The sequence below is a fragment of the Rhipicephalus sanguineus genome, chromosome 3, assembly GCF_013339695.2.
Source record: "Rhipicephalus sanguineus isolate Rsan-2018 chromosome 3, BIME_Rsan_1.4, whole genome shotgun sequence".
In the NCBI taxonomy this organism is placed as follows: Eukaryota; Metazoa; Arthropoda; class Arachnida; order Ixodida; family Ixodidae; genus Rhipicephalus; species Rhipicephalus sanguineus.
In genome coordinates, this window is record NC_051178.1 from 143,630,837 (window position 1) to 143,646,093 (window position 15,257).

Here is a 15,257-nt window from a genome sequence, read left to right on the forward strand (position 1 = left end):
GTCGCTGCCCGTTTAACACAACCTGTTTCATTCTATTGAAAAAAAAATCATTGAAAACAAATTGCATGATTAGTGTAAACAAGGGGTCGCACGGAAACATAAATGAGACAGTACGATTAAACGAATGCGCCCTTTAGTAATGATAACGTTCAGTGGCGTTTTAAAGTATCCTCTACTGCATGGCTCATACCCACTCTGGGGGATTGGACAAGAATTCATCTATGAAAAAATTTTTTAAGTATTCTGAGTATTGAATGTGGATGCCAATAAAAAAGAATAAATAAATAAATAAATAAATAATAGTAATATTAAATAAAGGGCGTTTTACTCCTCCTCCTCCTCCTCCTCCTCCTTCTTCTTCTTCTACTTCTTCTTCTTCTTCTTCTTCTTCTTCTTATTATTATTATTATTATTATTATTATTATTACCCATTTTGTTTTCAGCACACTTCAGAATTTGCAATATTCAAAGGGGACAGCCAGCTCTATTGCGGTCCCTGAACTCTATTACTCCAAGCAGCAGATATTACTTGCAGGGAAAAAAAAAGTAGTAAATAATTAACTAAAATTCGACAATTATTCAATAATTTATACACTTTATGCTGCATATTACATTTGACGAATCGGTGAGCTTGCAAGGTATACTCATTGGCAATGAAGCCTTGGCGCGGAGTTAAGGTATGTGCCACAAAGGAAAGTTTATTGAACCGGTACACGCAAGCGCTAGAGACGCTTATAAACTAAGTACTTATAAATTGCGTCAGTATAACTTACACAAACGCTAGACGCAATCTTATGCAGACTGCAGTAATACACTATACGCTTCAAAGCAACTATGCAACAACAAACATGTTAACATAAGAGGTCTTTCCTCTCTCCCGTTTCATCGCACTTCTCAAGGATATGGGGAAAATATATAACACAGACATACAGTTGCTCTGGTTTCATTGCTTAAAATAAACCTCCGTTTCGTACATTGAAGGCTGACCAGGATTCCCATGTGTATTATCGCGCACATTCGCAATTAATGTATTCAGACCCGTGTCCCCCAATCTATCAATTAGCAGTAATTTAATAGTGTGAACGTCCTTCTCACCTGTTAGTTTACTTTTTCACAACTTTATTTCTTTTTCCGTGGGAAACCGTATCTTTAAATATTACTTCAAGGTTTCGCAGGAACGCCTGCTATACGTGCCCCTATGAACATCGCATGAAACGTGCCTCCAACCGAGCACAAGGTTACGCGTTCGATTCCCAACTGCAGCTGTCACGTTCCTAAGGGAGCAATAAAATGCTAAGCCACACTCGTTTTCCGAGAATTGAGCGCATGATAAGCGTAGCTGGTTATGTTTAGTCAACTGAATCAATTGCCTCTGATCAGGAACCATCATTAACGTTTCCCGTGACTCATTGTGTAAAGGACGTTGCACCTCGACATTCGACCAATTATATATAACTGCCGTCGCATTATCGCGAATGCGCTGGCGCTCTCTCTCGAGCTGTCGTCGAGTATAATGACGATGCGTTTTTCCATTTTTTTTTAACCACGGACGCCTTTCACGTTTGACGCCGATAGCTTTGAAAACCCGGCGTCCGGCGCACTTAATTGCAGTGTGAAGTGATGGTTCCCTTCTCGCTTCATTTTTCTTTCCTCCCTTTTTTTTTCTATGTTTTACGGTGAAACCGTTTTCGAGCGGCGACGGTGCCTCGTCGAGTGTTCACTGTCAAATGTCAATCGAAAAATAGCCATAGCTATTCTTCCCGACGTAGCAATTAAGGCTACTGCAGTAACCTTAAATGCTACGTCGGGATTAAAAATTGTCTCCTTAAGATATAATTATGTATGATTATAAAATAAAAATCACTTTACGTATACTTTCATCGAATAACCAACAAATTGTTTCCTTCAAGGTTGTCCCCACCAACGTCCTCTATCGCTCTTTCCCCCTTTCCTTTTTCCCCTATGCAGAGTAGCAGGCCATGGAGAGCGTATACTGACTCAGGTCTTCTAATAAATTCTCTCTTTCTCTCTCTTGGACAGTTTTCTTGCTTACGTAACACATTGGTATTTTAGACGCAATGATTCGTAATTATCCGTAATTTTTGTTTCCCACAAGTCATATTTTGCCGGCTTCGCAATCCAGGTCAGCTTGGAGTTTGTACGGCTGCTGCGATGAAAGCTGATTGCATAGTTCATAGCAACGCGAGCCTGCATATGAAACCCGAAGCGACCACGTGCGAATTCCCTGAAAAAGGGAAAATTCCCCGCACGGAACGTCACTGTGTTGCCACTGCCTGGCACCATTTGCATTGTGGATTCTTCTAAAAATAGAAATCAATAACTCTGGTTCAGGTTAAAGGTTATATTGGATACATGTGATATCTGATCTCATACCTCTACTTAAGCGCCTATTAGGCCTAAGTGTCATTATAATTAATGAAATTTAATTGAGTTCATTGAAAGATTGTGAGCAACTGAGACCGTTGCGGCACCTCGCGGGGCATATCTCAACCACGCGCTTCCTTCTCCGTGGCCTCTGAGAACCGCTTCGGCAACGCGCGAAACACAAAATTAACCCAAGGGATACACCAGTGCACACGAACACCGATGCGCGAGCGCCACTACCAGACACCCGAGTCAAAGATTAGGTTTGCCTCCAGAATTGTTTTCAAAACACACTCGCCGTCACATCCAGAATTGCGTATGAGAAGTTCGTGTCGTTTTGTAGCCTCTTTCACTATCGACAACATCTTACCCTAAGTCGTCTCACACTTTTTTTCTAAAAGGCGCACATCAGAATAATAGAGCAGTCAGTGCTCTACCCCCCCCCCTTTTTTTTGTTTACGGACACACACGTAGAATGTATAGAAAAGACGTCCGCTGTTCAGTTTAACAACCGGCGTTACGGAAAACACACCGAGCGTGTCAACGCGCTTCCTCGCACGCGGGACTTCGTAAGAAGTACTAGAAAACAGAAGATCACGACACAGGATTCTGTGTCGTGATCTTCTTTCCTTCGTCCTCGTCTAATTAGCGCTGTAAGTTGTCAAAGACGTATAAGCTATTGCTTTCACAGCCATATTAGATATCTATTTATTTGAGGTTAACAGGAAGGAATGATAATTGGCTGGCCATATAACTAATTTGTAGACTAGATAACAGGTTGTCATCACACCTGCGTAGCGATGGTTGCCAGGGGGACAGAAACGTAGTTAGTAAGCGCTGAAGATTAAATGGACTCATCGGATTATGAAATTTCCACGCGTACGATGGAGGCGCTTGACATCGAAAAATCAACCGAATTTCAGTGGAAAGAGGTAGGTAAACAAGAAAGCATTGTTTCGGTCCTGACCAATACACTGCGTTAATGCAGCAGGAAAGTTACGGCTATGTGCCGTAAATGCATATGCTGCTAGAAGGAAGTACGCTCTCGGCGTTTTGCCAGCTCAAACTTGCTGCAAATGAGCTGATCTTTTTTCAATGCAATTTTCGAAAACGTTTTTCATTAATTTACGATGGTGTAGTGCGGTGAAATTTGACAGATGGCGAAAGGGGCGTGCTCAAACTTTCCGGGCACGGTGCTTCTCCGCGCGAAGCCTCTCAATGCGGAGAAGATTCCTTTGACGAAATTATTTAGGAGGCTGCGCACAGACAGAACATTATCTTCGAAGCATCGCAAAACGTCTTGTGACAGTATAGATTCGGAATATTGCAGGCGATTTGCCTTGATGCGTTAATACTAGTTGCGGTAACCGTCTGGACGGCTCTGTTTTTCGACCTTATTTATAGAACCCGCTCCGTATTATGCTCTCTTGATGTCAAGTGCGACAATAGCAATGCTGTACAAACGACGTTGTCCGTTACCTCGAGGGTAAGTCCTGTCAGGCATCTCGAATCCTTTCACTATCCTGCATTTTTTTTTCTTCTGTATAACGTTGTTACGAACGAAGAAAAAAAGTTTTCTGTTCTGACGTTGAACGTTCGCCGCAATGGTCCGGAGCGGTGCTGGCAAAAGAGTGCATATGTAACTTATTTACACGCCTGAATTGAAGAAGGAAATTTCGCAAATCATTTTTATTTGCCAGCAAATAATCAAGCTTCTTTTTTATTTGCTTAGCAAAGAAGTACAGTCACGGACAATATAAGAGGAAACACCGAACTCGTCCTTTCAGGAGCGGTTATTCTGGATATGAGTTCGAAACTGACGTTTTAATAAGGAACAAATACCTAGCTTTCTCGTAGAACATATAGTAGGCTTGAACACTCTTACGCGAGGCATGGGTGGTTTTACTGCGGTCATTTTCGAAAGCAATTTGGAATATTCGCTTTCGTGATTACTCGAATAAGTGGACGCATGTGATGCTGTGAAAGGATGATCTTATCTAGAGTATGAAAAGATTAAACTAAATTCTGCTGCCCTACGTGTCAAAACTACAGTATGAATATCAGACCCTCTATAAATGGGGAAACATATCGGATTCATTTAGACCACCTGTGGTTCTTCTATGCGCACCTAAATCTAGCGTAAAAGCGCGTTAATTTTTTGCATTTCCTACACATTGAAATGGGACAGTCGCGGCCGGAATCAAACCTGCGACATCGCGTTATCTGCGCGTATAGATAGTACTTGTCCTTAGTGCCCCTGTGAATGTCTGTCGCACAGATTTTCCTATTCAATGTTCAGCGAGAGTTGTTTGTCAGCAGAGGAAGGTCAAGCCGGTCATGATGCGCGCCTCGGACCCTTGCTGTGAAAATCAAAACATGACACCGAGCAAGCAAAACAAAACACAACAACAACAACAACAACAACAAAATAAAACACGGAAGCCTGAGCAATAAAATGCACGCATGCCCAGCTACATTCCCAGTGTCAGTGGCAACTTGCTTCACCTCGTTGCTTGTTTACGACTGCCGCGCAGGTATACGTTGTTACGGCGGTGTCGAGTGCAGTAGTGCGTTCCTGCCGCCTGCGATAAAGACGGTGAGTACAACTGTTTTCTTTTTTTTTTCGTCTTTCTATTTTCTTGTTGGCAATGTTGTCTTACGAAAGAGAACCTTCTAGATCCTAACTGGAATTTATTTATAGCCACTCCTCTACGAGGGCCCTCGACATTTGTACGCACGCGATGGAAAAGTTTGCTTAGACTCCCAGGACTTTTAGTTGTATGTGTAATCTAATTAACAACGATCCTAATCGTGTCCACCGTGGAAAGGGTGGAGGATGAACGGGCGCGCCCGTAGAATCATTCTCTAGATTCTGACATTGTTCGGCATATTTATGTTTTGTGTCACAAAATTCGCGGTATCTCTTGTTTCGAAAATAGCATAGACGTGTAATGCGGAGATGGCGGGGGTCTTGCTTTCTGAGGCCGTCACTGTCAGCAGCAGCGCACTCGCAAATCAAGCTGCGGCGAACACGCAAAACAGCTCGCGGTATCTCTTGTTTCGCAAATAGCCTATGAGAAGATGGCGGGGGGGCTTGCTTTCTCAGTGTCAACAGTGCTTTCTGAAGCCGCCACTGTCAGCAGCACCGCACTCGCAAATCAAACAGTGTCAGCACGTCAGTGACGCAGTTAATTGATTTTTATCGCGTATCCACTGCTTCTGCAGTGAACCCACCACAGAGAAACCACCACGACGCGCGGGGGATTATCTGCGGTGCGAGCCGCCCGCGCTACGCTTTCGCGCATTGCGCGCATGCATTGCGGAGGAGGCCATACCACTGAGCAGATCTCGTCTATGCGAGGTAACGGCGACTTGAGCTTGCGCCGTTTACACAGGTGTATTCACCAGGGAGGAACAAGGGAAGGCAAAGTATAGAATGTGCGGCACTTTGATAATTTAAAACGTTCTTTGTACGCAGATTGTATTGTATCAAGCACGCAAGAAACTTCACTTGGGAGTACAGCGCATGTCTTCTCGTTCCTTGCGCATTAGTTGTCTAGCGTTGCCTAACCATAACTATGAGCTCATACTTCCCTGCTAAAGAGTCTGTTTTAGCATTGGGCACATAAAAAATGTTTTCAAAACGCACGATTCCGCGCGCTATCGCTGGTGGATTGACATATGGCTGGGACGTGCGGAGGGAGGGGGGGGGGGAAGCAAAAATAAAAGAACAGCGAACACACTCGCTTAGATTCATCGTTCGTCATGCGTTCTCCACATTGTGTTCGAAATGCCGCCTCGCTTTTTGCCACCAGCTAGCATGCAAAATAGAATATGAATAAAAAATAAGCTTGCACGTACGCACTCTTGAAGCCATTGAGCCGCGTTTATTGTCAAGTGGCGCCAACTGGAAGCAACCAACGGAACTGCAGCCCGACTGAGCGCGCGCTATGCAACATGTGCAACATCAGTGAGAAAAAGTACTGCTGCCACCAAAATAGCATCAGCCTCAATTTGCGGCTTATACCTGAAACCAAGTGACCTAATTTTTTTTCTATATTAATGAACTTGTAGTAGAACCCCTACGGTACGCTCCTCTGAAATATGTACTGACCAATAAATAATAATAATTTTTGGAATTTTACGTCCCAAAACCACCATATGATTACGAGGCACGCGTACTGACCAACAAAAGCTGCAAACTCTGACAAGGATAAAATGTTTGCAGATCTCCTATTGTCGACAATAATTGGGCTCATGCATTTCTCAGAGTATGTTGCTGCATTACCAAAAACTGCAAATGTGGTAGTATAAAGCTTATTATATTTGAGCACAAATAGTCTATGTTACCAACACATTATTCTAGTAGCTACCAGGAAACAAGTATTTGTGACAGTTTAATCATGGTATGCTGCAAATTTCAGCGAGATTAAGACCATGGATGGCCTTTTGTGCCATTAAGTGTACTAAACTTGGGAATTGATGCACATTGTTTGCTCAGGAACATTATAAAACAAGTGCTACTGTTAATGGCTTGGGCATATGACACGTTGAGCAAATAATTTGTAGAAGTGTCATTCAAGAACTCAAGTTTATCACGAGCCGAATTACCACCACACATATACGTGGGATAATCGTTATCCCATCTTGTATCTCATGTTTATTTGTGCCTTATTATGCCAAATGTCTTTCAAGGAGAGATGTGCATCATATTATCCAGTCTCCGTAAGGCCTTTCATCCAGGTATGCGAGTACTTCTCTCTGGATGTGGATATGCAAGGAGTTTACGTACTGCCAGTGTCCCTAGTGCTTTTCACAAAACGGGCTCACTAAAATCCTGTGGGCATTAAGGCAGCACGAACAAAGCTCTCATTAAAAAAGGTCTACAAGCTTCATCAGCGAGTAGTGGCTAGTTCTGCATCTCTCAGGGTACGTCTGCATTGTACTCTCCAATTAAGTTGTCGGGCATGAAATGAGTACGACAGAAAAGCAATGGCCAGAGGCCACATATGGCCTTTTTTTTTTTTTGCATATGCACCTGCAGAAATGACCAATCACCAGGAAACAGGCACACAAACTTTATTAGACCATTGCAGGCCTGCACATATTGCATTCACTGTAGTTGATATTTGTACAGAAAAAAAAGCAGCACTAAGATGTGTTCAATATATGGCACAAGATGGAGAAACATGTCACTCTACTGCCGCCGACGAAATTTGTCATATATTACAGCTGTTCTTGTCACACTGACATTTGGGCAATGTCGTGAAACACGACTGTACATATGGGGAACACATAAATAATTCAATGAGTTTAATGGAGTTGGCCGGCATTAAGGTGCCACAAGCCACAAAGAAATGAGCAAACAGTGAGAAACTCAAATTTCACAATTCAAATTGAAACACGAGAGAGTGTCATATTTACTACAGCACAACACTTCAGTGTCAATTGCTCACTCGTATCTAATAGGATATCAGTTTCAGGACACTAGTACTAATTCACAGATCATAGAGCTTTACACCCTAAGTGGTGGAATTTAAAGTTGTACGCTGTGTTCTAGACAACTGTCACAGGTCCAGGACAGGATGCAGGGCTGTATGTGTATATTCAATCGTTTATATACAGGGCTGCTTTGAAATGAGAGAAACACTAGGAAAAAAAAAACGAACAGGCTGCTATGATGCAGATTTGATAAATAGTACTACACAGAGGCAGGAAAAGGCTGTACAATGTTCCCACCTATGACTTCAGTATATATAAGTAAAAGTATTGCTTCCTTATTCTGTGCAAAGGTCATGAGAGAGAAGGTACTGTGCATGCTTAAAGCGACTAAACAGTGCCCATTATTGCACTTATATACATGCCTGGCCATACATATTGCTATACTACTACTAATTATGGCTTCCAGTCATTGAGAGGCCGTCACATCTACAGTATCAAATTCAGCAAGAATGTAGAAATAAACTCCACAAATATGAAAGACGGGGCTTAAAGCAGATCCTGTGGGCCCACAAAGTCAACTTACACAAGCATGCTCCCACATTTAGGGACTTGAAAACAGACAAACTCTTTCCATTAAATACAAGTATAGGAGAGGGGAAATAGAAAGTGTAGTGAGCCAAGAAACAATGCTGATTACCAGATTAGATAAACTTTGACTTAACGTGTTACACATACAAACACAGAAAATACAGTATAACTTAGCTAAAAACCGAATACAAGGGTTATTAAGCACTTCACAAAGTTTTGGAGTGCTCGAGGCATTGAAAATGGAAGTTGGATCATCACGAACCCTGAACAGAAATTTACTTTGCAATTCTGCAACCCATAGATCATAACCTCATTCTGTAGAAGGTCCAAGGGTAACAATAAGTGCTAGAAACAACCAACAAGCTCAATTTGTTGCCAAACTCCATAGTCGTACAGTGCTATAATGCACTTGTTCCTTCTTCGCTTCTGGCTCACTGGACATAGTACTGCAGGCAAGCACCTTGGATTTGTCTACTTCACCGAGCAGAGCTGTCAGCTTTCGGTGACAAGAAGCAGTGAAGTAAAACTGCGAGTTCTTTGTAACATACCAGAGCAATTTTTGTCGAAGTGAACAACACAAGCGACAATGTTTAATGAAAGGCAGTAAACATACACTAACACGCATGAAAATGTAGGCCACACAAGAAAATGTAGCACCCAAATGCCATTATAGTAAAGAAAATAGAAAGGCTTGCTTATCTAGAGAACAACAAAAAAGTTTTTTAAATGCTAGGTTTCTGGTCTCCAGCACACAAGTGTCGGCCACTAGCCAGGCTAATCTGTAGCCAGGAAAAATTGATCTTTAGAGGTGTCTACATCATTTCAGATCATCTCCCACAAGCCTGCAGGACATTTAAACAGTACAGGCCTTTTGTATGCAAAACTTAGTACAGTCGACGCCTTGTCTTAGGCACACACTGTGCAAAATAGCAAAGCAAAACAAAAATAAGTACAGGTGCAAGGACATTGCCCCGACAATCCCTTTGGTCACTGCACACGCATAAACATGAAAATAGGCAGCAGCACAAAAAAAAAGACCTATGAAAACAAAACAACACAGTTCCAGGAGAAACACGACACACAGCGCAGCTTAACGCAACTCAGTTTGCGCACACAGGTTGGGTAATGTGAAAGAAGTCTCTGAACGACGACGACCCCGCACAGTCTGTAAAAAGTCAGCATCACAGATACACGCTTTTTCTTTTTCCACCGAGCCTACAGACACAGAGCTTGGAAGTTGTGCTGCTTGTAGAAGTACTTGCGCAGTGCTAGCTGCTCGCTTAGTGCTAGGTTTCGCACACTTCTCAATCAGCACACCAAGTTGGTGCCACGTGCTTCACTGTAGACCCTTGGCAAAGTACGGAAAAAATAAAGCTGTCCCGAGAAATAACTCAGTGCGCTTCATTCTTGGTGTTTCTTGGATGTGAGAAGTTCATCAGATGACTCTCCCTGCAGAAACAAAGTGCCCCACTCAGAGAACAGCCAAGAGTGCAGTGTGGATGACTTTCAAGTCAAGAGACACTAAATCGAAACCCTAAATCAGTTTAGACTAAAGTTAACTCTATAGACGTTTATGTTTTGATCATAGGCTCACAGTTATAAGAGGAAATGATTGCGAAAGTTTCTTTTGTTTTATTTCCTCCCAAAACTCCAGCACCTGAACGCCAGTGTGACGTCACGAATTGCAAAGTCTTAATGACCACGCTGGATCGGTAAAAGTTGCTGAAACTTGCCATGGCAATGTAACTCATGTTTATTTATTTATTTATTTATTTATTTAAAGTACCTGCAGCACCCGAAGGCATTATTGTAGGGGGGAATACACAGGGTAACATATGCTTACATGAATGGATAACTATGAAAACAACTAAGTAAAATAAGTAACAAGTAACAAGTACAAGTAACAAGAAACTATGAGCGTAACAGTATGTCTCTGAACGAGGTTTCAGTGCGACAGTCAACAATCTCCTGTGGAAGCTGATTCCATTGGGAGATTGTGTGTGGAAAAAACGAGTATAAGTATACGTTTGTTCTGCAAAAACTTTCTCTTATTTTTAGAGGGTGGTCACTTCTGTGAAACAAGAAATGGGGAGGTAAAATGTAAGATTCTTTATCTATTTTAACCAAGCCGCGAAAGATTTTGAAAAGCATTTCTAATCTAATGTTTTTTCTACGTGTACTTAGTAATTCCCACCCCAACCTATCCTTTATTGCATTGACGCTAAACGTGAAGTCATAGTTCGAACTGATAAAACGGGCTGCACGGTTCTGTACCAGCTCGAGCATATTAGATAGGGTTTTACTCTGCGGGTCCCAAGCCACACAGGCATACTCTAATATAGGTCTGACGTTCGAAAAATAAAGTAATTCTCTGATTTTGGGAGGAGCTCAGCGGAAGTTTCGTTTAACAAAATTTAACATTCTACAGGATTTCGCTGTAACATACTCAACGTGTTTAGTCCAAGTAAGATTCTATGAAAAATGAACACCAAGGTATTTATAATCAGTTATTATTATTATAATCAATTACTGACAGAGCAGTACATCACTCAAGCAGCAGCCATCAAAATCTTTGACAATGGCATCTAGGAAGCTTCCACACTAACTCGCCATACGTCATCTGTCTATTCATTGCACGCATTTTCTGGCTTGCTACGAGCCTTTTTTGCAGCAACAGCAGCACCCACATTAGTGTGGAAGGCCAATTTAATATAATGCAAGAGAAATTGTATTTTTTTGTAGGGTGCATTTCAATTCTTTGCTAGGCCTTCGCCACATATCTTAAGTCTCCTGCCATGCTGGTAGCAAAATGCCAGGGCAGCGGCAGCGCATGTCGTGATATTGAGAGCAAGTCCAATGTCCTTACTAGTGCAAGCAGCCGGCCAATGTTTCCAACTGTGATGCCTCCGGAGAAGAACACACAAGGAAGCCAGGATCTTACAAAGGCCAGGTCCTTCTCGGAACACCTAAAGGGCAAAATAGATCTTGAGGCAGTCTTTCCACGTTCACTTTAAGCAAACTGAAACCTGCAACCAAGAGCTCACATCTAACCAAGAGCACTGCTAACACCAGCCAAGGTTTGATTCAGCCATTTTCACTACATCACGTCTTGCACAAATTATGCTTACATGCCCGCATGTCATGACAACATATGTGCCAAAAACGATTTGAAGCAACTAACTCAGATCACTGTCGTACAAAGCAACGGCCTGGTCAATTACATAGGCTTTGAAAGTCACATGGAACATGCAGCTCACGATCAGCAGGTGCCAACGTCGACAGCTTGACACTTGCAGGCAGTTGAAGAGCCATGAAATTAGCAAAACTGGTTACTTCAATTAACTTTCAGGGCTGTTAGTATCACAGAGAACAAATGCACAATGATGTGGCTCTTTTGTTTTTTGAATGCTGAGAGTGAAGCGTTGAAATATAACTATCCAGGATATAGCACACTTGATGAATGAATGGATGAATGGGACATTTTAAGGTGCAATAATAGCTTTCCCAAGTAAGCACCAATAGCTTTACCGTGCAAGCCGACATGAAATGCTGTGTTAGTTGCACAGTGCTTTCATATGCTGGCACTTCCAGAAGGGTGAAATTAGTCTTGAAATACTAATAACTCATAAAAAATATTGGTGAATAATTACATTCTAATTGGCTACGCTAAACATGCATCAAACAGTCAATCAAGGTGCTCTCCTTCATGAAATCTCAGAAAGAAAAATATTACAATTATTGCATTGCAGTACGTTGGTGCGAGATGGCAAACCAGCGCATAGAAATCTTGCAGCCACAGTGCCAGAAGTCCCCCCCCCCCCCCGTACACCACCAAATGGCTAGTAATACAAGTATGCTCCCATCTATTCAAGATATTGCCTGTGTGGCATAATTTACAGTGTACAGTGTAATCTCGTCGATAGGTTTTTTTCACGGGAACCGGAAAATAAAACATATTTTGCAAAAATCGCATGAACTAAAGAGGTTATAGAAAGGAGGAAAATATTCATACTCCTTCAGCAACTCCTTTTATTGAGCAACACTGAAGTAGCTGGCCAAATTGCGCTGCAATTTTTTGTTCTCAACATCTAGGAGTAACTTCTCGCTTCGCTGGACACTGTTTTGTATAACAATTTGTGTCGCGCCTTAACCGATGAAGCCAGCCACCGGACGCTTGAAAGTCTTCAATGCCCAAGGAGAGCGCGATGTTGTCAGCACTTTCTTCCTCGATTATGATTATTTATGTCACCGACTCTGATTGTATGCAGTGGCCTATGCACCAACAGCCTCCGAACAAGCAACCAACCAAACGTGTTTAATTTTCTGCAGACTGGCAGGTGCAAATGCTCTTTCTCTTTGTGTGCCTACACCCACTTTGTAGCACATTAAACCACACCTACCAGCCCCATAGAGGGAGAGAATGCCTACCTTCCAATCCTGTAGTAGACAAGAAAGTGGGCCACCAAGGTGGCTACAAGTGCCGTGAGGATGCTGAGGCCAAAGCCGCCTTGTGTGCGGTCGCACAGCCACCACAGGCTCACCGACAGGAGCACTAGAGACAGTGCGGGTTGCCAGTCACTCTGCAGCTCAATTTTCTGTAGGTAGCTCAGTCAAGGATGAAGAACAGAAGCTCGAGGCTTGGTTCAGCAATGATACTGCTTCGCTAAGTTGTTAATTGTTTTCAGCCACCACATTTCACTAGTCTTTACATTTTATTTCGGCATTAGCACACACAGTGTAGCTTCCCTACATATAAACCAACCAGCCCAGAAATGTGTTCTTTCAAACGAGTTTGCGTTGCCGCAATGATATTTACGGTAGACAACCTTATTGATGCAGCTGGTCTGCCAGTCTATCATGCTTGTATGCTCTGGGAGCAGAATCTTCTTTATCACATCAGCATTAATGCCTGATCAAAGCAGAGCAGCAAGAGGCATTGACGTTACATTTTTGTTGATCACTATCACAAGGCACTCATTTGTGCGGGAATATCAGTGGAACGTGTATCAGTCCATAAATCTTTCATCATGCCCACTGCCTTTTCAGGCATGACTAAAATGATGCACCCAAAAATGGGTTTTATAGAATAAGGTCACTGTTGGCTCACATTAAATAAAGGCTGTTGTAAAGCAGCAGAATGACTGTGCCAACTGGCATATAAAACTGGTCCTGTATGGTAAACTGCGTCAAGTAAAGCATACCATAACTTTGGCTTAACAAAAATAGATTTTCTCCTGTGGTGACACCGCCCGCCAAATTATGCATATACGATTTACAGTGCGCCTAGGTATTGCATACGCCCTGCTCTAATTGCTGGCAATGATGCACTAATAAATCTAGAAGTTGGGCAGTTATATTAAACCATTGGCTAAGGCTTGTTAAGATGTATATTGGTAAAGAGCACATGTTGCAATGCTGAACATTCCCAAGCTAGCCATATATTTCTGTCAAATATGTCGTGAACAAATACATGCACGAACGTCCTTTAAGGATACAGCGCTGGCTTGATTGATCCCTACGAAGAGCGCGATGCATTTCATGACGTCAGACCAGTGGCGGGGAATAGTCTCCTCGCCAAGCTTGTGGTCCAGGCATGGATACAGCAGGCCCACGGATACTAGAAGTAACGTTCACAATAAGTCAAGGTCTACTAAACAATGCAACGTTTCTGGGTTTACGCAACAGCTAGAAATGTAAAAGACAGCTAGGGGCTGTAGTACGTGAAGGCGCCAAACGGCTAGAAACCGCGGTGAAAAGTGCAATCACATAATCCGAGCTATACAGAATGACAATTTCGATCAAAATTGGTGTAGAAGCTTGTTCTCAGAATGCGTAATCACTGGGTCACCTGCGCGCCGAAAATAGAAAAAAAAAGCTATCTATGCCACAATTTACTCGCGGTCTGAGCTACGTGATCCAAACAGCAATCGGCCCAAAACAGTGGACACCATACTACGTTGACGTGATAAGCAGCTTAGTTAGACGACACGGGACTTTCGAGTTAAAAAAACTAAAAAAAGGAAAAGGGCTCACCGGCAGCTGTGCCACATATGGCGGGGACCCACCAGGGCGAAGACATGAAGATAGATCCGATGAGATTGCGCTCGAACGCCGATAGGCGGTACTGTACTTGAAAGAAGTCCAGCATTAAGCTGAAGAAAACCCCGACACAGAAGAGAAACGAAACCCTCCACAGAAGACTTCTCGTAGCCGTCATGTTTGTTGCTGGAAGAATGCTCGCTGCCGCCGATCACACACCACCGAGAGAGAGACGCTCCTGCTCGCTTCCAACGATCTGTGGCATCCCAGTGCTGCGCGAGACAAGTCCTTCGGAGCCGGATCTCGGTGACGTAATGGATCTGAGCGTTCACCTCTGTCGAGTGGCGCGATTGACAAGTCACACGCTTTGACAATGGGTCAGCAGGACGACGCGTCGCCGCGAAGTCGTCCCCGAGGCGCGAGATGCACTGAGAGCGTTCAGCGGCCGCGCGGATGATGCCCCTTCGCCGTCGGTCGCGGGTCCGTAGTGTATCAGTTACCTTTGGCCGGGGAACTCCGCACGCGCGATGTCGGGTGCAACTCTACGTAGTCTTTATCGCGCAGGCGACGCCTTGGCGAGCACGTTTCTCAGCTCGTATCATTGTTTATGTTTCACTTTTACCCTCTGGTGACGAAGGGAACGCAAAAACACACGATAGACTACGTCCAATCAGCGCTTAGGGCCATGCTCGTGCGATGCCGCGTCCAATGGGAGCGCGCTCATCCAACACATGACCGACTTCGGTGTCGCACGGTCGCACCATCAGCGCCGGTTCCGTTTTCCGGCCTTGCTTCGCTGGCCT

General features: G+C 43.3%; 1 protein-coding gene across 1 annotated transcript; it reads right to left on the reverse strand.

Annotated features, from left to right (window-relative positions):
• Positions 1-7,448: 7,448 nt before the first annotated feature.
• Positions 7,449-15,102, reverse strand: LOC119387341 (insulin-induced gene 1 protein). Its single transcript, XM_037654696.2, has 5 exons — positions 14,449-15,102; positions 13,911-14,032; positions 12,844-13,010; positions 11,282-11,381; positions 7,449-9,864 (listed from the first exon to the last, which is right to left on the reverse strand). The coding sequence occupies exons 1-5, from the start codon at positions 14,630-14,632 to the stop codon at positions 9,817-9,819; spliced, it is 621 nt and encodes a 206-aa protein (XP_037510624.1). The 5' UTR covers positions 14,633-15,102; the 3' UTR covers positions 7,449-9,816.
• Between the last annotated feature and the right edge of the window lie 155 nt (positions 15,103-15,257).